This window comes from Macrotis lagotis, chromosome 1 (assembly GCF_037893015.1).
Source record: "Macrotis lagotis isolate mMagLag1 chromosome 1, bilby.v1.9.chrom.fasta, whole genome shotgun sequence".
Lineage (NCBI taxonomy): Eukaryota > Metazoa > Chordata > Mammalia > Peramelemorphia > Peramelidae > Macrotis > Macrotis lagotis.
In genome coordinates, this window is record NC_133658.1 from 867799625 (window position 1) to 867826808 (window position 27184).

Here is a 27184-nt window from a genome sequence, read left to right on the forward strand (position 1 = left end):
AAGGGAAAGGCGCTGGGGAAGGCGGAGAGATCTCGCGAGAAGAGGCGGTTGCCGTAGAGGGGCGTCGCGCGCTGGGGGGGCGCGGGCGCGTGCGTGCGTGCGTGCGTGAGACCGGAGCCGCAGCAGCCGCGCGCGGACGGTTCGCTCTCGCCCGTTAGCGCCAGTGCCGCCGCCGCCGCCGCCTCGCGCCCGCCCGCCCTCGCGCCCCGCTCGCCACCGCCATGTCCCGCTACCTGCGCCCGCCCAACACGTCCCTGTTTGTGAGGAATGTGGCCGACGACACCAGGTGTGTGTAAGTGGCGGAACCCGGGGCACCGCGGGAGGCAGCGGGAGGCGGCGGCGGCCGCGGGGCGGGGGCCGGGCCCGCGGGGGGCGGGGGCGGAGGCCGCGGCCGGGGCGCAACATGGCGGGCGGGCCGGGGCCAGGCCGCAGGCGAGGCCCCGGGCCCGGCCCCCTCCCCCGGCCTCCCGCGCGGGCGCGCGCGCACGGGCCCCCTCGCTCCCACACAGGCCGCACTCGGCCCCGAAAACGCCGCCTCTCGCACCGCGAGGGCGCCTTCCCCGCCGTCCGCGCCCCCTGGCTCGCGCTCGTGGGGCTGGGGGTGGGGTGCCTCCACGGGGCCGCCTCGCGTGGAAATAACGGGGGGCGGGGGCGCCGCTGTTGTTGCGCCTCGGTTCGGTGTTCAGTTGGGCGCGCGCGCGCACCCCTCCGTCCGAGTTTTGGGGGGAAGGTGGCTTCCCGCATTTTTCTTAGGAGATCGGTGTTTAGACTGCCCCGAGGAGTCGGTCTGCATCATAAATGAGCCTCCTTTGCACGATGGCTCTGAGTGTTAATGGAAGCAGAACTCTACCTTTTGTTTTTTTTGATGTTTTATTTTTTAATTTTTGCTTATTTAAGGCAATGGGGCGAAATGACTTGCCCAAGGCCACACAGGTAGGCAATTACTAAGTGTCTGAGATTGGATTTGAACGCAAGTCTTCCTGACTCCAGGGTCAATGCTCCATCCACTCTGCCTTTATTTTTTAAGATCTTCTCTTGGAGATATTAAGAGAGCTTAAAATTTATTAGGGTCCCTTGTTTTCTTCTAAAAGATTGGGGGGGTTGAGGGAAGGGTGATTTATGTTGGCACTGCATGAGTTGGGAGAAAAAGGAAATGTAGTTTTTCCCTTCCCCACAAGGCATTACAGGGGTTTATGTAAAATAGAGAGAGAGAGAGAGACAGAGATTGATTGAGATTGCTCAGGACTTCAATTAAAGAGAGGGGAAATAATCAAGATTTGGAAAGCTATTATTTGGGATTTGGACTTTTCCATTCTGTACTGTTTACGGTTGAGTTTTTCTTCACTAAATATCCGCCCACGAGAGTTTTTTTACAATTTTCAAAATAATAAAAATGCTTCATGCTTCCCAGGAATTGAGTTTTATTTAGTTCAGCAGAAAGGAAAATATTAGAAGGCTTTTATTGTCTGGGCTTGTTTTTATTTAATGTTGTGGATAGATGCAAAATTGATTTCAATTATGACTAGGTTTTATTGATTAGTAAATTAGGAATAGTGGTCATTTAATTTTCCTACAAAATGGCATCAAAGATGTTTGAGAACTAGAAGGACCTCATAGAAAACATCTGCTCCATGCCTCTGGTAACACCCTCAGTTTTTTGTTTGTTTTGCTTTTTATTTTAAAGGTATGCTTTGAATTAGGCCATCTAGGGAGCAGGAAGACCTGGAACCAGTCACACTACCTTTTAGTTTTCTTTTTTTTTAGGTGTTTTTTTTTTTTTTGCAAGGCAAATGGGGTTAAGTGGCTTGCCCAAGGCCACACAATTAGGTAATTATTAAGTGTCTGAGACCGGATTTGAACCCAGGTACTCCTGACTCCAGGGCCGGTGCTTTATCCATTGAGCCACCTAGCTGCCCCTTACCTTTTAGTTTCACTGGCAATTTCTCTGAAACTTACAGAAGATGATCCTTTTAAGGGAAATTTCAGCTCCAGTCCCTATTCCATATTGTTCCAATTCATTCTTGTGCATTTTTAGAGCTAAAGGGGAATTTGAAGAACATGTTAATCTTCCTGTGTTCCCCAGATGAAGAAACTGAGGCTTTAAGCACCAAAGGTTACCATATCATTCAGCTGGTAAATAATAGCAGAAAATCCACTCTTCTGGCTTCCCAGTCTCTATGGAAGAAGAGTTGGCTTACATATAAATACTACGTAGAGTACACATAAAGGAAAGTTTTGGCTTAAAAAAATGGTGAATAGTAACAGAACATAAAAAAATTTGAGGTATCTTTGGTGGTGTTCTAGGTCTGAAGACTTGCGCCGGGAATTTGGTCGTTATGGTCCCATAGTTGATGTGTATGTGCCACTTGATTTCTACACTCGTCGTCCAAGAGGATTTGCTTACGTTCAATATCCTTTCTTCAGATGGCTGAGTAGTGAGGGGTGTTGAAGTTTGAAATTCAAGTTTGTGTAAGAGGTAACACATCTAAAAGTAGTTTATTTTTGTGCTGTATCTAATGAGTGTTTTGTGTCATCAAATTTTTGCAAATTAACTCATACATTGCTATTATTTCTATGAGATCTAATCAAAAATAGTATTAAAAATTAATTTCCAGTCATGCTGCTGAAACTCAAAATCGATAATTCTAATGTGTGATTTAAGCTTTGGTGTGTTGTACTTCCGTGGTTGCTACCACATTTTTAATGTAAGTCAAACTAAAAGTAATGTTCTTGTGCTTAGCAAAATGTTGGTTGGTTTTCTTGTCTTTTGATAATTTGAAACACTTGATCAAAACAGATTGTTTAAAAATGAGGTAAACTTCTTTAATATTGTCCCCTAATTTACTGTCCTCTGTTGTTGCCTCAGAATGTAAAGCTGTACAGTTATGGCGACCCCAAAGAGAAAGCATGAAAGAACCTTTAGAGTAGAGTTCAACAATTAAGGCAAGTAGACAAGCCAAAGACCTCTTAAGGATCAGGCTTGAAGAGAAGGGAGAGTTTGGGAAAAGAAAAAATAAAGAAAAGCTGGAAGAAGGACAAGCCATAATGGGAGACAAAGCTTCGCTTTATCTACAAAAGGGGGAAAAGGTTGTTTTTCAAAGTAAAAGATAAAGCCATCTGTCATATTTGACCAAGCATCTCATGACAAGTCCTTCTGACAAGCACTTAAAGAGTTAAAGGTCAAGATGAAGTTGAATGATGGCCAAGATTAAAGGAGTCATACCTGATGTATCCTACGGAATAACAATTTTCCTTTTGTTTTTGTGTAAGCAGTTAAAGTTGCAAACTGATTCTGGTTTGGTCTAATGACAAAACCTGTATCTTCATTGTGGGGGCTGTTGATAATTGTGATTGTGATCTTGTATAAAATGCATTCTTTCTCAGCTTGCAAGATAAATGTATCTGCCATATGACACAGTTGAGTTTTAGCTCAGAAAATATATATATAGAGAGAGATATGTGTACTAGATTGGGGCTTGACAGTTTTTTAGCATTTATATCCCAGGACAACAGACAAAAAAAAAACAATTTGGGGGAGTACAAAGCCCCAGAGTGAAGTAGTCTTCACAAAACCATCCTTTTAAGAGGAGCCATTTGAAAACTTAGCATTGATGGTTTTCTGGGCTTGAAGCCACCAGAAATGACACTTCTGCTGCTGATAGGTTTCATAGCAACGATTATCATTGGTTTCTAGAACTGTACACACTCTTCCCTACTACAGCTCAGCTCTACTGACCATGGTCAGAAATGTCAGAGCCTGGCCATTTTCAGGTGGCTACCATATTTCCCCTCTTATCTTAGCCCTGTCATATGTGATGGTACTTCTATGGCGTCCTCTCATTTATACCAGCTGCTTAGTCTCATAAGGAAAAATGCCAGCCCTAGATCCATGCTGATCTCATGGAACACTGAGTCAGGACTTGCTTGTCCTGATGATTTCCCCTTAAAGCCTGTGGCTCGGTGGGTGGGAGTGTGTGAATCAAACCCTGATTGAGCCAGCATTATAATCTAGGATAAATTTGGAGTCCAGTGAATTCAGTAAAACTGCTTCAGGAAGGACAGAAGCAGTTTCTTCCAAGTGTGACCATTTCTTTTTGGCATGACAAAGAATAGGATTCACTGGCAACAAGGATGACCTTCCACTTTTTCCTGGTGGTTAGCTTACATGTGAACAAATATGGTTTACTATAGTTTGATTCAAATGGATGATATTTGAGGCAGAAACAGAATATTTTCCTTAATACCAGAAGGGGGAAAGAAAGCTAAATATTTATAGTCTGGTGAATTACTGGTCTAATTTCTAAAAGAAAAGGTGATGAGTTGTGCATTTGAGAGTTCCTAAAGCATCTTTATTCAGGACTGGTGTGATGATATCTAACCCTACCCCCCAACCTACTTATCCTCCTGCATCCCTATCACTGAGCCATTACATAAAGCCAGGATCTGGCCAGTCTTAACCTTTTCATACCAAGGAATGGATATGAAGAAGGGCACTTCAAAGGTTAGGGATGTGCCACAAAAATCCTTAATTTGCCTTAAGACTGTTTTAGTTGGCTGTATTCATGAGTTTATTTTCTTTCTTTTTTTTTTTTAAACTATCCTTTAACATTTTTGGTTTTGATTACTTCAGCCTCTGGCTAAAGAGTTCCATAAATATGCTTACAATACATTAAAGTCTGTTTTTAATTATGCTAAAATTTTTGCCCTAAAGCTCTCCAAGGGGTAAGCCTTATTCTAAAATAATTTCCCTGCTCCTCAAATTAAGAGGCCTAATTTTTGTTTTTGAGGACTTATTGCCTTATAACATGTCAGGAAAGAAAGCAAATAATTGCTTGAAAATTAGACCATTTGGTCCCCATAATATGCCAGAATTCTTTTCAGTCCTACATCTTCATTTAGTCATATCTGGAAGTCAGTTTCCAGGTCATGGACCTACTTTTGAGCAATATAGAGGAGCCTTTGGCATGACAGCTGAGTGGGGGACTTTCAAATAGAAATAAATGTATTTGGGTGATAGAATTGACTGCTATTTGAAAGCCCAATAGTTCTTACCATTTTGTGCCTCCTAATAAAATGGAGAGGTTTGAGGAGAAAGCAACAAGCCCCATCAAACCTTGAACTTTAACAGAAGTTCTGTTTGAAAATATTTCCAACTAGAAAATCATTCCCAAGTCATCTGCTTTTTCATGAAACAGCCCATTCGATATCAGACTCAGGACTCTGGAATTGGCTGTCCATTCCAGGATCCCACAAAACGGTAGTGGTTCTTACATAAAATTGTTTGTGCCAGGACTATATGCTTCTGTTTACATGCTCAATAATTTCATTTTTATACACACAGTGGAAGGGCAGGTATTATATACTGCCATTTTGTGGTCATTGCAAGATAGATAAGTGGATTAAATCCTAGTTTTAAGCACATTGAAGGAGCCTAAAATACCAAAAGGGAGGATAGAGGTCTTATACTTAGTTTTAGAGTTCAGCTCTTGCAGGCTGGATTGTTATTTATTGATTATCCGGAGCTTTTGCTATTTTTTTACATTTTCATACAAGGAGATACTTTTTGATATAATTTTAAGGAAATTTCATTTGGTACTAAGCAAGTGTAAAATAACATTCCTGAAACTCAGTTAGGGAGATTCTCTGCTATCTTTTTTTTAAGCTTTTGTTTTTTAATTCTAAAAAGATTGAGTTAGGAAAATAATGGATTTTTTCTCTTAATGACTTAATAATATATGTTTGCATATATATATATATTAAGATTTTGTGGCTTTAAAAACAGATGGCTTGATTTTAAAGTGTAAGTATCAATTACCTAAGTGATTTTCTAGAGGGGGGGAAAAAAGATGGACAGATCATGGAATGTGCCACTTTTGCCAGTTAAGTTTTTGTTCTATATCAAAGTTTGCAAAACTTTCCCAAGCCCCTTAACATTTAGCACATTTGAAGATGTTCGTGATGCTGAAGATGCCCTGCATAATTTGGACCGAAAATGGATTTGTGGACGTCAAATTGAAATCCAGTTTGCACAAGGAGATCGCAAAAGTAAGTGTCACTCTGTCAACCCTTTGAGAAGTCATTTCTAAATATAGTTATTTTATACTGAGATTCCTTCATCTGGTGATGAGAATTTTCATTCATTTCACAAATATTTTCTTACACTGCTTGACACTTGGAACTAATGGGAAAAAATCTTTTCTAATTGCTTTCAGTAAGTTTGAATTTCATCTCACTGATCATGTAAATTTTTAAAAAATAGAATTGGATCATGGATTACAATGAATTAAGCTAATTCATTCTGTGTATCGTTAATTACTAAGGGCCAGAACTTGGTGGCAGCTCTTTGTGTTGGCAGGCTTTACTTTTAGATTGAGTGTGGTATTGCTGTTTTTTGCTAGATGTCTCCCATAACTATATAATCTGCATTTGACCAACTTCCTACTATGTTCATAGACCCCAGGAAGTCCTTAGTATATTAACCTTTGCAAATGTAAGAAGTCTTAGTCTTGATATTCCTAAAAGATCATTAAGCAAGATAACCACATCCTCCATGTGAAGTCATTTTCTTTTACTTTGGCATGTATATTAAATCTTTTGGGACAGTGTTTTTACATATCTCTTTTTTTCTCTGGCCATTCTGCTGAAAGTAATTGGCACATCTTGAAACAGCATAGTGAATAGCCAGGCTATACATTGAAGTTGCTGAAAGGAACTGGGATTTTTGGAAATAAAAAGTTGCCATGAAAAATATTATCTAAGGATAGGGACTAGACCAGAGATTACTTTGTTATAGGGAACTCCTGGTGAAGACATTTCCTCTTCCAAAGAAAGGTCATTGTCTTCTAAGTAAGTTATAGACTTAGAGAGTTGCCCTTGAGCCCAGTTCTTTCTGATTCTGAGGCCAACTTTCTGCCTTACTTTGGAAAAGTAAAATAGTTAAAACCTACCTTTTACTCAGAATGCAGGTTTCACATCTAATTTCTACAGGATATTGAAAAGATGAAAAAGCATCAGTTGTTTATAATGAACATTTGAAAGTGCTCACTTGAGACATTAAATGCAAAACTTTTTTTTCCCCACAGCACCAAATCAAATGAAAGCTAAGGAAGGGAGAAATGTATACAGCTCCTCTCGCTATGATGACTATGACAGATATAGACGATCCAGAAGCCGAAGTTATGAAAGGAGGAGGTCCAGGAGTCGTTCTTTTGATTACAACTACAGAAGATCTTATAGTCCTAGAAAGTAAGTGTGATGTGTGATTTTTAACTGAGTAGCAGTCCTTTGGAAAAACAAAGCACATTTACTATTTCACTGTTGAGTTTAAAAATACTCTGAAAACTTTTGTATACCCTACTGTAACCACATGTAGGAATCTTATATTGCATGATTTGTTGACATTAAAATAATTATTTGGCTCTAAGTGCCTACCTTTTTTTAAGCCAATATTTTAATCATCTACATAAGTAGACATTTCTCATTCTTTACTTTTTCTGATGTGCCTTTTTAGCAGTAGACCTACTGGAAGACCACGCCGTAGCAGAAGCCATTCAGACAATGATAGGTAATTAGTTTTGTTCTGATCTATTACAATGCAGAGATGATGAATCAATGTCAGGGGAAAGAAATTATTTACTCTAAGAATGATAAAATAATCAGATTTAGGAGGAAACCGTCTTTTTACGCTAATCTAATGTCTCCTCTTTTTTGAAAGATTCAAACACCGAAACCGGTCTTTTTCGAGGTCTAAATCCAATTCAAGATCACGATCCAAGTCCCAGCCCAAGAAAGAAATGAAGGCTAAGTCACGTTCTAGGTCTGCATCTCACACCAAAACTAGAGGCACCTCTAAAACAGATTCCAAAACACATTATAAGTCAGGCTCAAGATACGAAAAGGAATCAAGGAAAAAAGAACCAGCCAGATCCAAATCCCAGTCAAGATCACAGTCTAGGTCTAGGTCAAAATCTAGATCGAGGTCATGGACAAGTCCAAAGTCCAGTGGCCACTAACAGCAAAACTATAATGTTTTTTAGGCATGTATCATTCATTTACTCATAGTTCAGTTTACTAAATTATCAGGAATACAATGTTGCAACAGTGCTTAAAAAAGGCAAAAAAAAACCCAAAACTTTTACTTTTGTCAGTTTTCCCTGTAGCAGGCAATGGTTATTATAATTAAAATGATATACTGTTGAGAAGCCACTCTTAAGAGTCCAGTTTGTTAAATGTCATGGGCAGCTACCAATTTGATTGTGGTGTCTCTGTATATTTTTGTAAAGATTCTCTTTTTTTATGCTTGAAATATTGGTAAAAAGTTGTTAGTTGACCATAATTTGCAACATTGTCCTATTAGAAATAAAGTTCATATCCATGAAGCAAAAATGGTATAATTTGACAGAACAACTGTTTAAACTAGAAAGTTAGGTTGATCCTTAAAACATAACGAAATGGAAAACTAGCCACAGTATAATAATGACTGCTTTGGCATTTCAGATTTACAGTGGACCTGGGGAGGTGGGGTGGGTGGGTGGAGGAAAAGGTGTGTATTTGACATTTCTGTGGTTATAACATTCATTAGTACATGGAGCAGTGTGGTGTTAAGGTTTTCTTGTCAACTGAACCATCTCAGGTAGATGGTGCCCACAGAAGAGGAGATGGGTGTGGGGAGTCTTCAGGGAGATTGAGTGATTAGTCTTTTTTTGACTACTTTTGCCTGGTTTCTGAATATTTTGGAAAATGAAAACATCTGTAATGTTAGCTAAAATTTGAGGTCATAATAGCAGCAGAAATATTTTTAGGAAAAAATGTGTGCTGTTTTTGTAGCTATTCTGAATTTTAGAGAGTTGTTAACCATAATATTGCTTAGTTTTCTTACTACTGTTAGAGGCAAGTAAATTGTTTCATAGTAGGTTTTGTGTGTGTATGTGTGTGTGGGGGTTATGCACACGCATGGGTGTGTGTGTGCATAGTGTTTAAAGAACTCAATTTTTATGCCAATGACATTCAGTTGTTGTGTTCATTTGTATTAGAATCTTCCCACCAAGTCTTCCTTGAGGGAGGGAGATTTTATTTCAGTTTATTTAGTGAGGCAAGTTTCACTGATAATACCCCTAAAACCGAATGTTATTTCGGTGCCATAAAATGGAAAATTAATAAATTAGAGGCAAAAGAGGCTTTAGATTTAAGCAAGAGCTACATTTCTGGGTTTTTAGTTGATCTTACATGCAGTACTTAGCTATAAACAAATGTGAACATGCTATCAGACTAATAGTGATTTCAAGTATTTCTCTGAAAGGCAAGTCATTTTGTTTTTGTTTTCCGAACAAAAGTGGATTTTTGACAAGGTCCAACCTCATTTCCGTACAAGAGCTAGCATCAGTACACCTTGGATTGCTTGTTAAATGTAAGCATAGAGATGTTGATAGGAAAAAAGTTTCTTTGTAGAGACCTACTTTATTCTTGGTTTTAGTTATCTAGGCCAGGCCTATTTTTTAAAAAAAAAATAAAATAAAAAAATAAAAAAGATGGTTTTAAAACGTTTGTGGAACATACTTAAGGGATTGATTCTAGAACCTTTGTATATTTGATAGTCTTTCTAACTTTTATTTCTTTACTGTTTGCAGTTAATGTTCATGTTCTGCTATGCAATCATTTATATGCACGTTTCTTTAATTTTGTAGACTTTCCTGGATGTATAGTTTCAAAACAACAAAAAGTCTATTTAAAACTGTAGCAGTAGCTGGCAGTTATAGCAAAGAGGAAAGTTGTGGGGTTAAACTTTGTATTTTCTTTCTTATAGAAGCTTCAAAAAAGGTATTTTTATATGTTCTTTTTAACAAATATTGTGTACAACCTTTAAAAACATCAATGTTTGGATCAAAACAAAAAGACCCAGCTTATTTTCTGCTTGCTGTAAATTAAGCAAACATGCTATAATAAAAACAAAATGAAGGACATCATGACCAACTGGAATTATTACAGTTTTAAGCCATGATTCTGTAATAGAAGCTTCTTTTTTAAAAACATACCATGGTGAAATGGGCTTGGTAATGAGTGTCTGTTAATCAAACTATCTTTGATTTTGAATGTGACAGACTATAAAGGATACATCTCTTGATTGGTACCTTGACATTACCTTAAGCAACAGTGTATTTCATAGTTATTCCATGAATACACATTTGTCTTCTCATGTCACTTTGTTGTCACCTGCTAGATCTTGAAGAGAGCCAAGAACCAAGCTAGTGAAATGACTCCTTTTACAGAAAAGGAAACTGAGGCCTTGAAAGGTGATTGATCAGTTGCACAGTCACACAGCTAAGTAAGTGACAGATAGCTGCACAAAAGAAGGCATGGCCTTTTAGTCCAGCGTGCCTTCCACTCTTCCCTACTCATTCACCATGGTTTCATTATTTTATTAGGTCGTGTTCTCCTGTTATAACCTTTCTCCTAAAAAAAGAAATAGAGCAAATCTCATTGAAAGTAAGTCTTGATCCTCATCCCTTTGAAATTCAACACCCTTCCTTGTCCTATCTGCCCTGGAACTTGGCCTTGGAAAGTCCATCACAAATGATTGCTTCCCTTCCCCTCTGTGGTCCTTCTAGTAAACTGTATTGGATAAGGGGTTAGAATGGCTGGGCCTTCCCTTTTAGAACATCTGACTTTCTTCAAAATAACAAGTCTCTTATTTTTTACAAAAATACATTGAAAGAAACATCTGGGTATTTTGATTATAATTGAATTTTATTGAACTCCTCGTTGTTGTGAAGCAGGGCTATTACTACTCCAGTTGATTATTTCCTGGAATTGAAACACTACTTTGACGTTGCCATATTCTACACTTGAGTGATTAGTGATATTTACATGTATACGTTTGTGGGGAAGATGGCACTTGGTGAAGAATACGTTCTACTAAGTTCTCTGGTACAACAAAATAACTATTGGGTCCCTGGGTCTTCATCTAGGATCCCCGAAATCCTTATGTTGTCCACATATTCCATTGTCAGTGCTCTTAAATATGGCTTCACCTACACTCCTGAAGACAAAGGCAAAACACACAAGTGATTAGAAGGCTTAGTAATTTGAAAGTTGCTTATAACCAATTTAATTTTAAGTTACAGTAGGGAATTCATTTTGTTTGACTTTTCTGTCACCTCGTTATATAGAAAGTGGTAGTGGCAAGGTGTCTTTGGCTTTGAGTAGTTTTCTTCCTGATAATAAGGAATAATGATTTTGGAAGATTTTTAAGCTTCACCAATTTAGTATCATAAACTTTTCAGCCAGAGGAGATAATTTAATAAAAACAACCTTTTACAGAATAAAGAGTCCTTAACATCAAGAAAAATTTTACAGCACCCAAGATAGGTTGTACTTTGGAATCCATTAAATGGAGAAAATAATTGCAACCTAAAGCTACTATGAATTCAGTAACTTGTATTTACTGATCAGCACATATGTATCAGGCAGTGCACTTTGTGTTAAGAAGGTTAGGCATATAAAAAGTTTCATTTATTGTATGGCATGATAATCAAGATCATTAAATTGTTTCCATACCTCACACAATTTGGGAACCACTGATGAAAGGCAGGCTTTTTACTTTTATAGATGGGGAAACTGAGGCCCAGTAATATATAGAGGAAAACTATAGCTAAGTATCAACAAGTCAGCCTCGTTCTTGAACAAAGTCAATAAAACTTGATGCTGTTAATGATCCTAATATACAAGTCCCTAGTTAAAAATAAATTCAAATGCTTTCCTCACAGCAACAGTGAAGTAGTAATGGGAGAAGTAATGCTCAGATGTGGTTGACTTTACAAACCACACACTGTCAAATGTAAACTTTTGTGTCCTCAAAAGAAGTAACCCAGAATACATAACCTATGCTCCTTTGTTGGCTTTTCAGCAGGAGTTCAATTTGTATTTATCTCCACTTAACCAGTTTTAAGTAGAGGAAGAGCTGGAGGCTTAGAGTCTCAAACTGTGACTTAGTGGTGGACTGAACAGGACTTAGCCATGAATCCTGTTTCTCCTTCCCTTTTCATAGAATTTAAGTCTGGAGGAGACTTTAGATGTCCCTCTTATAGATGAAAAACAGACCAAAGAAGTTTGAATTACATATCCAAGATCACGTAGTAGAAAAGTAAATTTGGGATTCAATTTCTACTTCTATAGGATTCTACTATCCCCTAGAGTTTAACACTCTTCAAAATATTGTCAGAAATAGTAGTGCATTGCTTTCCTCTTGATACTGCTTGCCTTCCATGAGGCAAAAATAGTAAAATTCAGAAGGAAAGGGATTTCTAGGAAAAGGCACATGAGAGGTGGATCCAGTGAAGTTTCTATACATTTAAATTGATCATCTAATAGTGTTTAAAGGTTTGGGGTGGAAATTGCACTCTTTGTAAGTAGATTGGTTTTTTTCAGTAATCAAGATTATTTCAATACTTCAGATAGATAATGTAAATACCTTTTTATAAATGAGGATGCTGAGGCTCTGAACAGGTAAGTAACATGCTGATGGACCCAACTTATCTCAGGAGGTGCCCCTGATTCCCAAACCCAGCAATTTTCACTGTCCTATAGCTGCCCCAGAGCTGTATTGTGAATGAATGATGCCTGTGTCAAAAATAGGCAAGAAGCAGTGCAGAGAATAATTCAGCACAGATGGATATATTGCAGCTTCTGGGAAGAAAGTGTAGAAGAAATGTCATCTTGCTGAGGATAGGAACAATCGAACTGGGTGACCTCAGAAGGCAAAATGGCAAACCAATGGGAGGGAATGAGACCTGACCATTGTGAATTGGCCTTCCATACTTAAAAGAACAAAGGCAAACTTTCAAAAAAAAAAAAAGGGAAGAAGCAGCAAACAGAAGAGTGAGCCTGGTACAGGGCCTGCAACCCAAAGGCACTAAAAAGGTGGGCTAGTGAGGAATTGGATACATACATGCTCAAGTATGTGTCAGACAACCTGGTGCAAAGTCCACTCACCTTGTACTGGCTACTGCATTGCACCTTTTGTGAGCAAACTCCACCATAAAATATAATTTTAAAACTGAAAACATACTTGCTTCACAACAATCTTGTGCAAAAAATAGATGTATCTATTAGCTAGCAAAGAAACAGGATCAGTGGGGTTAAAGTGACTTTCCCAGGGTCATTTCTAGTAAATGTTGGAACCAGAATTCAGGATCAGGCCCCTTCTGAGCCACCCAGTCCAAGGTTCTTTACACTAGGTCATGGCTGAAGATGGATCGAAATCAAAACCAAATTAACATAATTCTTGAAATGAAAGGACAGGAACTAAAGCTTTGGCAGTCTTGTTTTTGCTGACTTGTGTTTTTTTTTTCTACCTCAATTCCTGTTTGCAAAGTACTATAGAGAAAATTCCATGATTTCTCTTACATTTTCTCAGGAGTAGAAGACATGTGGCCTGAGACTTGATTTGGCTCTTGGTTTCAACCTCATGGAGGGTAATATTGCACCAATCACTCCTGCCCAAAGAATCTCCCACCTGGCAGACCATAAGGAGGACTTCTGAAAGTCTGAGAATAAAGAGTAAACTGAACAGCAATGAGCACTTGAGAGTATTTTTACTGTTTGAAGTTTGAAAGTCTTGGGGAAGTGTCTGGTATGGTGAGAAAGATGTGCCTCAGTTGAACCTCATTCCCACTCTTTCATTTCTTGGGCACCTACCTACTTGTGTGTCTACTGTATAGGGCCCCTTCCCTAGGTACTGGGAATAGTACAGTCGTCCTTGGGTCAGAAGCTGCCTCAACACAAAGACTCATTTGGGGGGGCCCTTCACTTGGCTGGGTCATTGTCATTGCCAGCCAGACTGGAACCAGGGAGCTTGAATTTCTGGCAAAAGAATGGCTATGTACTCCAAACAGAACAGAAAGATGAAACATCTGAGCAATAAATCAGAATAGCTGGCACCCCAGCAAAAAAGTTTGAAGGCTCACTCTGGGGCTCTGTGTGGCTTTTACCCTCTCCTTGCCAGGTATAGGTCATTCCCTAGTTTGGTTCTTGTTTAATCCAAAAGGAAGTACCTTCCTATTCTGTACAAAAGCATGCCAGATGTGGGTGCAAAGAAAATCTGCAGATGCCCCACTAGTATCATCTGGGCTGATCACACTCCCAACACGAAGCCACTTCTCACATTGCATCCCAAAAGGATTGACATTTCCTCTTCCATCAGTGTAACAGCTCTTGTGCTGCTCAGGCCCTTGATGCTCAAATTATTTTAAATTCTTTGAGTCCATCTCCACATAACCAATGTGAAGATTGCTGCAATGAGTCTCTTCACTCTTAAGAGAAGTGCCTTGCCTATTTTGGCAATTTGAACCAACCAGGTGGGGAAGGGATATGCAGTACTTGACAGAAAAGCAACTAGCAAATGACAACTGATACGGATATAGGGATCCCAAAAGGTAGAGCCAGAATGCATTCCAGCCTTGGAGCTCCCTTGCAAACAATGGGTTTCTGTGTAAGGGCATCAGCCAGTGAACAAGTTTGGAAGGGTACAGACTACAGGAAAAAAGATGGAGAAAAGGTGGGCTCTGTAGAGCTTTAGCTACCAGTCCAAGACAGCATTTTATCCCAAATGGTAGCCATTGAAGATTGTAAAGTGGGGAGGGATGAGAGGTTCAGGTTTTTTATTCATGATTTCACATGTTCATTAAATGGGAAGGGGCCACTCTGCCTCATCCTGGAGGGCCAGTGTAGTCATGAGACCAGGACTTGACTAGCAAATCATCTGTGGAGGAAATACTACATAGCCTACACCTCAGAACAACTGCCATGAGGATCTAATTGGATAGCATGTGTCAAATGTTAGGAAAACTTAAAGCTGTAGAAAGATGATCCAGTCCAACTGACAGCCATCTCTACTGTTGTATCCTCTACTTTTCTGGGAAACTTAAGAGTTTTCGGGTCAGTCTACTCTGCTGTTGGGTGGAGGACAATGATCTTTGTCGGGAGTGTTGCAAAGATAAGATGGCTACTGATCCTGAAGTTCTTTAACAACTCTGGGTTTGGTGTGATTCTAAGCCATTCCCAGCTGTATTCTTCCTCCCCCATTCAGGGAAGGGATGGAATTAGCCCAAAGGTGCTCAACTCAGCAGTGCCAAGGCTGGAAGCCAGGCCTCCCAACTGGGCCCAGCGTTTCCCACTAGACTAGGTTGATTATTTCAAGCTACTTTGTTTTGTAGGAACCATTTTATAAACATTTAACTGTTATCCTAAATGTACCATCCTTTATGCCAATGCAGATTTTTGAAGGGATTTTTTTGAATGTGATAGGAAATGACTACTTCCACAAAATAATCTTATGCCAGTTGGAACTCTTTGGGAAAAACCTAACTCCCATTCATTTTTGCTTAGTGGTACTAAGGCCTCCAATCTATTACATATCACATAGGTGAAGTCAAATCAACTCTGGGCAAACACCAAAAGGTAGTTCTAGTAGAGACAGAAGTACCCCATGGAAAGGTGGTATACCTGCAAAACTGATGCATGGCTTCCACCCAACAGTAGTAGCTGGCTTTCCAAATCAGCCCTCATTCCATTTTAAATTTACAGTTCCATTCAAGAAACTAAGAAACCACCTACCCCTTCCTAACCTGATAGTCAATACCAATGGCCCCAGTGTCTAGGTCCTCTCTGATTTTGCCCATCCTGTCACAACTATTAAAAGTTAGATCCAAGATCTCATCCAACAGTAATGGAAAGCACTGGCTAGTCCCATTTTTTTCCAGAAACCAGCTCATTCTGGCAAGAGCAACTAACCCCCAGTCTCCTGACTACCTAAATTTCCCTAACCCCACCCCTACTACTGGCACTTCTATTTCTAAATATTGAGAATAAGCTATCACATGCCTGGCACATTAAAACTTTTTAAAAAAAGAAAACCAACTCATTGGGGGAACAATTTTTTATTTTCAATTTTGTTTCAAATTCATATCCATATTCAAGTATTTCACAAAAAGTTGACTAAATACCAAATGTATTTGGACATCTGTTCTTATTTTTTCCTTGGGGAAAAGTAAAATGCCAATCAGTTTTATGAAGAAAACTATCGACATAGAAGGAGCTATCACTTTGTATAAAGTTTCTCAGACAAATTACTGCTTTAAAATCCAAATTTTTTCCCTTTTAGATTACTATTTAAAATTTTAAAAAATCAGTGCTCATATAGATCCTAATTGCATACATAAGCTTACAAAATGATGCACCTATATTTAAAGGGGGGGAAAAAAGCCCATCATTTTGTAATCGATCTTTAGTTTGAAGCATTGATGGGAGAAACAAAGCCAAAGGGAGTACCTTGTTTTGCTTGAAAAGGGACCCTTTGGCAAAGATTGTCATTCAATCAAAATCACCTTGTTGACCCTTTAAAAAAAATAATTGCCTATTTTAATAGTATTCTTATCCAAACATCCTTTTTGGTGTTCAAAATAAGAGCACTACTCTGAGCAGCTTTTCACAGTTCTGGTTTTTTCCTATTAGCCCTAAGTTAGAAGTCTCTTGCAATACAGTTTAGAACTGAAACAAGTATATGCAATCAGGCAAGCAATTTAGGGCTAGGGTACTGCTTACTTTTAAAAAAATATTTTGATCCCTTTAAAAACCAGGTCACATCTCAGTTCAGTCCATGGCCTACCTCATCTTCAACAATTTTGTATTAAAAATACTCTTGAAGGAAAGGCCAACAAAAAATTTACATATGATACAAATTTTACATGTATTTACATGGCTTTTTCTTTTCCTAGGTCACTTACAACCTTACCCCACTTTAAGAACTCTCATAGGAGTCTACTATTTGAGGCCAGACCAATTTTGTCTGCTTTTTTTCAGTGCCTTGATGCATTTTGAAAACTAACACGCCAAATAAGGAATAAAGATCTTTTAAGAAACATTTTGGTACATTCTCCTGACAAAAAAAACAGTACTTTTGTTTGTCCAGATTATGTACCTAAGGATAGGTTTCATGTAGTTTCTGAACATGGAGCAATTGAGATGGGTGTTCTAGAAAATCTGGCATATCTCCTTTGGTAAAGCCAGGAACCCCTGAGGGATGGGGCAGAAATAGGGCAATATATTCTCTGCCCTACCAATCTCAATCCTTTCCTGTACTTATCCCTTTGATTCCAGCACCACACCTTTCAGCATCACTCTCTCCTTGTCCAACCTTTAACTCATTCATTGCCAAAGGAGTCCTATCCACCCATCTATTCCAGAAAGCTCCCAGTCTTTTTTTCCTAGCCACAGTAAAATAGAAATGATTTTAGCTTGTTTTCCAAAAATGACAAGTCTGTTGTTGCCTACACTATTGTTTTAGCCTAGAAACATAAGACATCATACATTTCTTTCCCCAATTAAGAAAAAGCCCATAAGTCTATACCATAAATCCTTCTTTACAATTCAGACCATGATTTGAAGTTCAAATCTTAAAGCAGTCGCTCAATTTAAGACAACTGACATGAAGTCCAAACATTCTGAATAATTGCTTTCAAACAGCCATCTAATGCTGCCATACATCTCCTTGGTCACAAGTTAAAATGTACACAAACACAAATACATAAGCATGAGGAAATTCTGCATCAAGTATTATCCACTATTATCATTCAGCTGCCCTATATAGATGAAAGACAAGTTACTAGTTGTGAAGTTCTTATGTTTAAGAACAAAGATTGACTGCCTCCTCTCAAACAACACTTAACATCAGCAATCTGATTATCTCACATCACAGCTGGACTTTAAGTAAGGTTTTCAGTTGAAAGGTCATGATTTCTTTATCAGAAGGATTCAAGGAAACTGGAACCCAGTGGCTGGGAGGTTTAGGCAAAACACTTGGTGATGGGGGCTCGCTAAATTTGGCTCCGGCATAGTTCTGATTAGTTTGGGATTTCAACAATAAATTGGAATTTGCTAAACTGGAATTCCAATTTTGATTATTTGAGAAATGCCCATTCTTTGCCCCATTTTGTACAGCTTGCCATGCAGCTGCAGAGGAATTATAGCAATGTCCTCTTTCTTTTTTCTTGTGAACAACAATCTTTATTTGGGGATTTTGATCCTTGTTCTTTTGTCTATTAAGTTGCTGTTGTTGATTCTTACTAACATTTATAGATTGGGAAATTGGAATGTTGAATCTTTCTCCACCACCCATCTTCAGCTTTTATGTCACCTGTAAAGAAGGAAGGAAAAGTGCAGTTTTATTAATACAATAGGTCACTCAACAAAGTCAGAAAGAATTGAAATTTTTTAAACACATTACCAATTTTGCATGATCTTTACATTTATCAGCTACCTAAATTTCTTAAGTTCAAGAAGCCTTTTGTGATTTCAGATCCCCCCCCCAAAAAGAAAATTATTTTCTACATACTTGAAAATAGTCAGAGAATGTCTTTCTAAAGGATCAATCCTTGTGAAAAATGGTCAGTTTAGGGGTGGCTAGGTGGCACAGTGGATAGAGCACTGGAGTCAGGAGTTCCTGAGTTCAAATCTGGCCTCAGACACTTAATAATGACCTAGCTGTGTGGCCTTGGGCAAGCCACTTCACCCTATTGCCTTGCAAAAAAACTAAAAAAAATGAAGAAAATAGAGTTTAAACATCTTTCTTAATGGATCAGTCCTTTCTCTGGTTAAAAACTAGGCAAATCTATCTAATATCGAATTACCTAATCCATCTTACCACAGGTTTGCTTCCCTTCATACCTTTCAGTCTGCTTTGCAGACTGTAAGATTTCCACCACCTGTCTTCTTCCCTGCTGCCAGACCCAAGACAACAAGTATTGTTTTCTGCCAGATCTGTTTCTTTGTCTGAGTATGGAAGTTTTCATGGGCTGATCTGCTGAGTCCAACATCGAAGTCTCTGCGGCACCCAGGTTGGGGGGAGAAGTCCCAGCTACAAACAACAAAAAAAAAAGCAGTTTATATTTTATAAAGACTAATCTGTTAAGAGGCAACCACTACCTTGAGTTTTAAGAGAGGCTCTCATTTTATATGAGAGCAAGGCTGAACTTGGCTTTAAACAATACTTTAGCTTATTTACGTTCAAATTCTGAAGCAGGGGTGGCTAGGTGGCACAGTGGCTAGAGCACCAGCCTCAAGACACTTCATAATGACCTAGCTGTGTGGCCCTGGGCAAGCCACTTAACCCCATTTTCATTGCAAAAAACCTAAAAAGAAAAAAAATTCTGAAGCAGCCGGGTCAAATATAAAAAGGAATCAGGGCCTGTTTCATCCCTGGCTGTGTGTGACCTTGGCCAAATTCCTTCCCCTGCTCAGTAAATAAGAGGGCTGGGCCATAAGATCCGGAAGGCCCCGGCTCGGATGTGTGCCACGGCGGCGGCCCGAGGAAAGGTCTATCACTGTTACAGAGCCCCGGTCCGCTCCGGAGGAGAGTGTGAATGGGCCCCCGACCCCGCACACCGCAGCTGCAGCTCCGTCCCGCTCCTCCCTTTGCATCCCACTCCCGGGCTTTTCCAGGAGTTCAGTCCAAACACTCCATCCCACTCCACGACGCCTCCTTTTGCCGGGGCTCGCAGCGGCTCCCCGGGAGACTGAGACTGGGCCTCCCGCCCGCCGGGAGTCCGGCACTTCCTGCTCCGCGAGTGCGGGGGAGGGGCGGGGGCGTTGGGGAACTTTTCTTCCCTCAATGAGTAATAAAAACGAGTCGTGGCTGTTGGAGAGGAAGAGAAGGGGCTGGGCTGGGGGCGCCCCGAGGGGAGCGGGGGGAGGCCAGGGCACAGGCCCCGGGCCCCGCGCGGCCCCCAACAAAGGCGCCCTCCGCCTCCCGCAACATGGCGGCGGCCCCGGCTCCACCTACCGACTTCGAGCTCCGCGAGGCGGCGGCGGTGACCCCCTCCGCTAAAAAGGGACGAGCGGGCGAGCGCGCGGGCCACACGGGGCAGGACCGGAGCCAGCGGGACCGAGGCGCGAAGACCGGCTGCTCCCACCGAGCCCAGAGCCGCCGCTTCCTCCGACCTCCTCCTTCCGCCACCCCGGACAAAATGGCGGGAGCCCCCGCCCCGGGGCGGGACTCGGAGCCACCCTAGCCAATGGGCGCGCCGGGACGCCGCTTCCGGCCAATGAGAAGGAGGTGCTTTCCCGTAGGCCAATGGGAGCGCGGCGCCGCCTCTAGCAGCCAACGGAGGCGCAGCGCTCTCCTGTTGCTAGTCGTGGCCGCCGGAGGCGGGGGAAGAGTTGTTGTCGCTGCGAGTTTGAAAAGCTCCCGCAGAGGGGCATGACGGGAAGAGTCTGTCATTCCCAGGCCGGCTCGGCCCCGCCTACTCGTTACCGAGACTCCGCCCCCCTCCGGGGGGGAGTGGAGGGGAGGGGAGGGACGCGGAAGGGAACGCGGCCTCCCCACCCCCACAAAAGAGAAGTTCCCGGCCACAGATGGCTGAGAATTGGTTGTTTGTTACGTGCACTTTATTTCCTTTTTCCCCTTCCCCCAAGGAGAGAGGAAAATGGCAGGAGCATTAAAATAGTGGGGTTTTTAAAATATATTTTAAAAATCACCCCCCCCCCAAAAAAAGGACAAGTAGGAATCCCTTGAAAGTAATGTTTAAAAAAAAAAACAATGTAATGACAATCTCATGTTTCCTATGTGGAAAGGTGCTTATTTAGGGGATCGAGTTCAGGATTTTTTTAAATGAAAATTTAAATTTAAAAAATTGGACACTCCTGCTAGGAGTGCTTACTCCCCTAAAAAATAAAAACAGCAAATCTTGGGGTTTTTTTTTTTATGGATAGTGTCCCAAAAGTCAAAGTGCAGCTTCAAGTTGTTAAAGCTTATAGACTCTTGGGACACTATGTATTCTACATACAGTCACACCATTCATGAAGTGCCTGCTTCATACGACACGTCAAAAACAGACAAAATGCATCAATGCAAACCTCCACATTAGAAGTTTTCCCATGGCAGGAATTCATTTTCTTAGCTTTGGTATCCCCCCATCTCATGGAAGGGACTTAACAATTCTTTGTTGGGTGATCGATGGATGAATGACAGCAAAATGCCCTGAGAAGGAGACTTAGGGCAGAGACAAAGAGGGAGCAGCTGCTCCTCGGTCTCTTTTCTGAATCTCACTCTTCTCCTTCAAATTGAATAAGAAAAGATCGCCAAATCACTTGTTGTTCCCTATGTGACTGATGGAGAAAATAAGGCCCCAGGAAAGAGGTGATTTGTCTCAAATTATGAGCTGCCAGAGTCAGGCTCTAATCACTTACAGCATTCCACAATAAAGTCTGTGGATATATAAATTCTCAGCATTGGATTAAACCTCTCAGCATATTTAGTCTGATCTTTAACTGACTGAGAATCCCCAACCCAGTCTAACTTTCCGAGAATCCTCAATGACAGCCCTGAATCTGGAATCTTAGGATACAGGATACTTCTTTCTCCCATTTACTTACTTATGTGGCTTTGGATAAGTCACTTAACCTCACTCTATTCTTTGGTAAAATGAGGACCGACCTAAACGACCTTCCTCTCTGTCATTCACTAGCTATGTGGTCTTGGGAAATTCAAGCTTATCCAACTGAACAAATATTTAATTGGACCCAAGGTCTCTAGGGAGCTATATGGAAATTAAAGCAGTTCATAGGATTTGAAGAAGGGAGCAAACATTTATTAGCTTCTATGTACAGGTCTTAGAGAAACTCTGAATCTCAGAGCTGGAAGGGAGCCAGAGGGTCCAGTATGGATCTGAGCAGAATCTCCAGGGAGGAGGAACTCAAATAATGTATAATATATGTAAAATATATGTCAAGTCTGTAAGTGCATGTAAATGACAGCTATTATTATTCACTCTGAAGTAAACCATTCTGCTGTGCTTTAGTAATTTTTCAATCGTCTTTGACTCTTCCTGACCCCATTTGGGGTTTTCATGGCAAAGATACTAAAGTGGTTTGCCAAAACCTTCTCCAACTTCATTTCGAAGAGGAGGAAATTGAGGCAAACAGGATTAGGCGACTTGCCCAGTCACACAGCTAATAAATGATAAAAGGCAACTTCCAGTTCTCTGCCACCACCAACTCAGGAAGATGAATCTTCTTGGCTTAAGACTGGGCATTCCACCGAGCTACCATAATGCTTTTTTTTAATCTATATCTAAGAAATAAAACATGCCCACAACAATGTGGGAATAGAAAACCAGAGGATAGTATCTGAAATTGCAAATCCATTACGTACAATTAGCTATTCTATTCCTTTCAAATATACAAATGTGTGTGTGTGTGTATGTGAGTTCTTTTTCTGAATTCAAACCACATCTTCCTTCATCAGATCTTTGCTGTTGATTTGTTGATCAATCTTTATTTCATGAAGGGTTCTCCATGCTTTTCTAAAATCATTCAGCTTCCCATTTCTCATAGCAGAGTATTATTCCATCATGAACATATGCCACAATTTGTTTAGCTATTCCACAATTTCCAATTCTCTGCCACCACAAAGAGAACTGTTATAAATACTTTAAAGCACAGGATTTTTTTCCTTTTTTCCTGATTCAACTTGGGAACTAGACCTAATCGTGGTATTGCTGGGTCAAAAGGTGTAAGCAATTTAATAACTGTTTGAGCATAATTTCAAATCTCTCTCCAAAAATGGTTGGATCCGTTCACAATACAGCCAACAACAAATTATTATGCCAACTTTTTCTATGTCCTCTTCAACATTTATTGTTTTCCCTTTCAATCAAATCAGTCAATCTGATAGATATAAAATAACTCAAGGTTGTTTTGATTTGCATTTCTCTAATCAATGATTTAGAATATTTTCATGACTAAAAATTATCTTTATGGTTCTTCATTGTAAAACTGTCTGTTCATATTCTTTGACCCTTTATTAATTGGGAAATAACTTATTTTTAGAGATTTTATAAAATTCTTTATATATTTATTCTAGCTACTCTATTCTACTTTGGTACTGCTCCTATTGTTAGCAAGGGACAATGTTGGATACACAATCAAGAAGACTTGAGTACATACCTGCCTCAGATATTTGCTGGCCATATGACCCTAGAAAAGTCATTTTTCCCTCTCTGTGTCTCAGTTTCCTCATCTGCAAAATTGAGCATAATAATAGCACCCCACCTTCCAGGATTATTATGAAGATCAAATGAGTTAAAGTAAAGCATTTGTGAACCCTAAAGTTTTTTGGAAATGCTGTGCTGCTGCTAAGATCACTAAGTACCTCCTTGTTTTGCCTTCTGAGATCAAATTTTCCATTCATTCATTTCCCTTCAGATAACTAAAGTCCTTCCTAGTGGATTTTCTCTTCATAAGCTAAATCCTCATCTGTCATGAACTCTAATCATGGACTCTCATCCTCATGGAAGGCACAATGCTTTAAATATACTTAATAATAATAATGTATTGATGGGGGCAGCTAGGTGGCGTAGTGGATAAAGCACTGGCCCTGAAGTCAGGGGTACCTGGGTTCAAATCCGGTCTCAGACACTTAATAATTACCTAGCTGTTGTGGCCTTGAGCAAGCCATTTAGCCCCATTTGACTTAAAAAAAACCCTTAAAAAATAAATAATGTATTGAATTTGTTTCCTTGGATTATTAAGTATTAATTGAATTGACCAAATCTAATTAAGCTTAGAACCTAATTGTTTTTTTTAGGTTTTTGCAAGGCAAATGGGGTTAAGTGGCTTGCCCAAGTTCACACAGCTAGAAAATTACTAAGTGTCTGAGGTCATTTGAATTCAGGTCTTCCTGGCTCCAGGGCCAATGCTCTATCCACTTTGCTATCTAGCTGCCCCAGAACCTAATTATAAATGTAGAGCCTATTTGAGATTGCTTTCTGTCAGGGCCAGGGCAGGAGGGAAGGGAGGGAGAGAGAAAACTGTAAAACTCAAAACCTTGAAAAAAAAATGATTTGTAAAAACTATCATTACATGTAGTTGGAAAAGAAAATAAATAAAATATTTTTTAAAATTAAAAAAAAATTTAAAACCTGAAAAGAGAGGAATTCCATTTAATTCCAGAGAATCTCTTTTTTTTCCCCCTCCTTGGGTCTATAATGGGAATTTTTAATTTCCTTTTATTAATTACTGTTATTCAAGGTTCTGGGCCATTCTTCTGCAACCTTTAGTTGTCTCCAGTTAACATTGACCTCATCCGACCAAAACCTGAATCATGAAATAATAATGATAAGGTCAGGGCCTAATTGAGCAGCTGTTGAACTGGCTAAAACCCATCTCATGGGTTGTGAAATTTTACTTAAGACCTTAAACATTCCTTAGATAAGAAGCCAGAGGAAAAAAAATCACAACTCTGTCTGACTCTGGCAACATGTACATCTTCCTTCTCAACCTATTTGTGAACGCCTTAAATGTTGTTTAATCTATAACCAATTTAGTTTACCTATAATTTGTTTGACAAAGTTGGTGGCCTTAGGCTATTTGTGAGATTATGACTCATTAAGTTTGTTCAACTTTTATGACATTGAAGGAAGTATGCTATTAAAGTCTACTTTTTCTTTAACTTTTAGAGCCTAAGAGGAATGTACAAGATTGCAATATGGAAAATAGTTATTTCTCTGACACTCCAATATAATTTTGCCTATAAGAAGTCTTATTAGAATCCTAATGATTGTTCAGGTTTATCATTTTCTCTCAGGCCTAACCTGTGCTTGGGCATAATCATAAAGCCTGGGTTTTTATCACTGTAATTTCTGTGTTGGGATAACCCTATTTGCTTCAGCTCCTCATCTTGAAAATGAACTGGAGAAGAAAAAGACAAAGCATTTCAGTCTCTTTGCCAAGAAAACCCCAAATAGGTTTTCTGACTTGACTGAAAAATGACCAAACAGTAACATCAAATATATTTTGGCAGCAGTTATTTACTCCATGAAATTAGAAAGGAAGCTCAGGTCCCTCACAAATCTAAGCAGAAAAAAATTATTTCAAAGTCCCCTTTGCTCAAAGCAAAGAGTAGGATGTTGGAACATCCTTAATCAGGTTAATTTTACCTCTGATTGATGTGTAACCCTGGATGAGTCAAGTCAAAATCTTAGGGATTCATGAAAGTTGTTGCTGATGAGAGTGGCTCAGGACTCAAATACTCAGATTCTATTCTCTTATTCTCCATAAGAGAAAGAAAAAGCAAATTAAATATATATATATATATGTAAGTATCTGATATTTGAGCAATACCTGATCTTAATAGGAACCCCATGAGCTGGGTGACATTAGGCAAGATACTGTTTGCTCTATAAAATGATTTTGAACTAGATAACCATAACTAACATGTCCCAACTCTCTAAAACACTGGTCCTGTGAAACATTCTACTCATTTCACAATATCATTATCTATTCTATCGGTATAATGTATATAGCTCAGCTACTGATTTGTCTATATGGCCATTCACTTCAACCATAAAATAAGGATAGGCACCTCATTTGACCCTGAGGTTCCTTACTAGCCTAAATCTCAGATCCTTCTGTCTTATATGTAAAGCTGTTTTTGTCATCTCTGGTCCACCCCCCACCCCCACCCCCTATTTATGTATGAGGAAACTAAAGCTTAGAAAAGGAAATGACTTGCCCCAGAGTCACAAGGCTGGATCACAGGACTAGCAAGGGAGGTGCTGATCATGGGAGAGGGATCTCTGATAAAATGCAACTCTCCTGATCCACATACCAACGAGTCCAAGAGTTCATTCTGAAGAAGGGACCATGGAGTTCATTGTTAGGCATAGGGCTCTAACACAGGCTCTGGTTCTTCCAGTTCTTTGACCTGATCCATTAAAAGTTACCTTACCTAAGTAATGAGTGATCGAAGCAATTCACATTAAAGCATGAAAGACTGCAAGGACCATGGCTAATGAAATTAATTCAGTTCTATGAACATTTATTATTGAGCATATGATCTTAGATTTAGAGTTGGAAAATATCTTTGAGGTTATGGAAAATGAAACCACTTAATTGAACAGATGAGGAAACTAAGTCACAAATTAATTAAGTTGCTCACCCAGATGGAGCAGCTTGTGCTGTATGAAATAGCAGTTGAACTCAGGTCTTCCTAATTACACAGCCAACATGGTAAATACAAGAAAAAATAAAAATATTCTCTTCTCTTAAAGAACTTATTTTCTTTATTTATCAAATGAAAGTTTGATACCAAACCAGAAGTTCTTAACCTGAAGCATGTGAAATTGCCTTTTAAAAAATATTTTGACAACTATATTTCAACATGACATAGTACTGATCCAGAGTCAGGAAGAGACTCATCTTCCTGAATTCAAACCTGACTCAGACATTGTGTGACCCTGGGTAAGTCATTTAACTTACTAGGGTAAGTCATTTAACCTACTAGAGAAACTAGAGATACTAGAGCGGTCTGTAAAGTAAGCTGAAGAGGAAATGACATACCACTCTAGTATCTCTAGTTTCTCTAGTACATTCCTCTTAGACTCTAAAATATCCCAAGATGAAGTCATGGAGAATCAGACACCACCAAACAACAAAATTTCAATGTAAATTATTTCCTTTATAGCACTATTCATTTTATGTATTTAAAAATATTATTCTGAGAAAGGGTCCAGTTTTCAACAACAGGTATTCCCGAGGGTGAACCCACAACACACTTTTACAGTTAATCTGTATCATTTACACTTTCCTTATTGCTTTCTTAATTCTGGTCAAGCAACAACAAAATCATGGCCCATAATTGTATTATTTATCAGTTCCCAAGATAGAAATGCTCGCTCTAAAAATTTAACAAGTAATTCTGTACGCTACTACATCTGCAACCCAAAAAAGGTGATGAACTTCTTTAATACCATAGAGAAGGGGAGAGTATTGCATCTATGACCATTACTGGGCCTACTCTTTATTAAGTCCAGAATCCCATAGAGAGAACATTAGAAGAGAAAGACTCTTACCTGCCTACAGAATTCATCTCAGCTGCCATTTACCAAGGAGACATTGTCCATTCTTTCCCAGTGTTAAGTCTCTACATGCCTGAGACTGATGGATCTAAATTTGGGTCTATATCATTTTGGCTTGTTTGTATTATAACCCTCAGTAGAAGATAACTTTCCTTAGGGCGGAGATTATTTTTGCTATTGTCTTGTGTCCCCAGTATCTGGCACATTGTAGACACTTACTAAATGATTATTATACTAAATGATTGTTATCTAGGAAGACCAAAGAGCCGGAGGGCACA

The 27184-nt window shown here is 39.6% G+C and overlaps 2 protein-coding genes across 8 annotated transcripts; one reads left to right on the forward strand and one right to left on the reverse strand.

Moving 5' to 3' along the window:
• On the forward strand, positions 1-19386 carry SRSF10 (serine and arginine rich splicing factor 10). 5 transcript variants are annotated; one of them, XM_074218129.1, is made up of 7 exons: positions 701-933; positions 2305-2409; positions 5942-6045; positions 7083-7245; positions 7511-7564; positions 7715-7816; positions 13412-19386. In XM_074218129.1, the coding sequence occupies exons 1-7, from the start codon at positions 833-835 to the stop codon at positions 13431-13433; spliced, it is 651 nt and encodes a 216-aa protein (XP_074074230.1). In that variant the 5' UTR covers positions 701-832; the 3' UTR covers positions 13434-19386. The 5 variants fall into 5 exon arrangements, with proteins under 5 accessions (XP_074074229.1, XP_074074227.1, XP_074074228.1 ...); XM_074218128.1 differs by lacking the exons at positions 701-933; positions 13412-19386 and adding an exon at positions 1-286 and having other exon boundaries at positions 7514-7564; positions 7715-13405; XM_074218126.1 differs by lacking the exons at positions 701-933; positions 13412-19386 and adding an exon at positions 4-292 and having other exon boundaries at positions 7715-13405.
• Positions 12208-26981, reverse strand: PNRC2 (proline rich nuclear receptor coactivator 2). Of its 3 annotated transcripts, none has more exons than XM_074218131.1 (3): positions 26901-26981; positions 18718-18907; positions 12208-18187 (listed from the first exon to the last, which is right to left on the reverse strand). In XM_074218131.1, exon 3 carries the CDS (start codon positions 18167-18169, stop codon positions 17744-17746), a length of 426 nt encoding a protein of 141 aa, XP_074074232.1. In that variant the 5' UTR covers positions 18170-18187; positions 18718-18907; positions 26901-26981; the 3' UTR covers positions 12208-17743. The 3 variants fall into 3 exon arrangements, with proteins under 3 accessions (XP_074074232.1, XP_074074231.1, XP_074074233.1); XM_074218130.1 differs by lacking the exon at positions 26901-26981 and adding an exon at positions 19832-20004; XM_074218132.1 differs by lacking the exon at positions 26901-26981 and adding an exon at positions 19435-19677.
• Positions 26982-27184: the final 203 nt, after the last annotated feature.

Excerpts from the sequence above, each read along its gene's own strand:
- SRSF10 (XM_074218125.1), top strand. The coding sequence starts at position 833 with ATGGAAGCAGAACTCTACCTTTTGTTTTTTTTGATGTTTTATTTTTTA. Across the intron at positions 6,046-7,082 it reads TGCACAAGGAGATCGCAAAA|CACCAAATCAAATGAAAGCT; the intron begins GTAAGTGTCACT and ends TTTTCCCCACAG. Across the intron at positions 7,565-7,714 it reads AGCCATTCAGACAATGATAG|ATTCAAACACCGAAACCGGT; the intron begins GTAATTAGTTTT and ends CTTTTTTGAAAG.
- PNRC2 (XM_074218131.1), bottom strand. The coding sequence starts at position 18,169 with ATGGGTGGTGGAGAAAGATTCAACATTCCAATTTCCCAATCTATAAAT.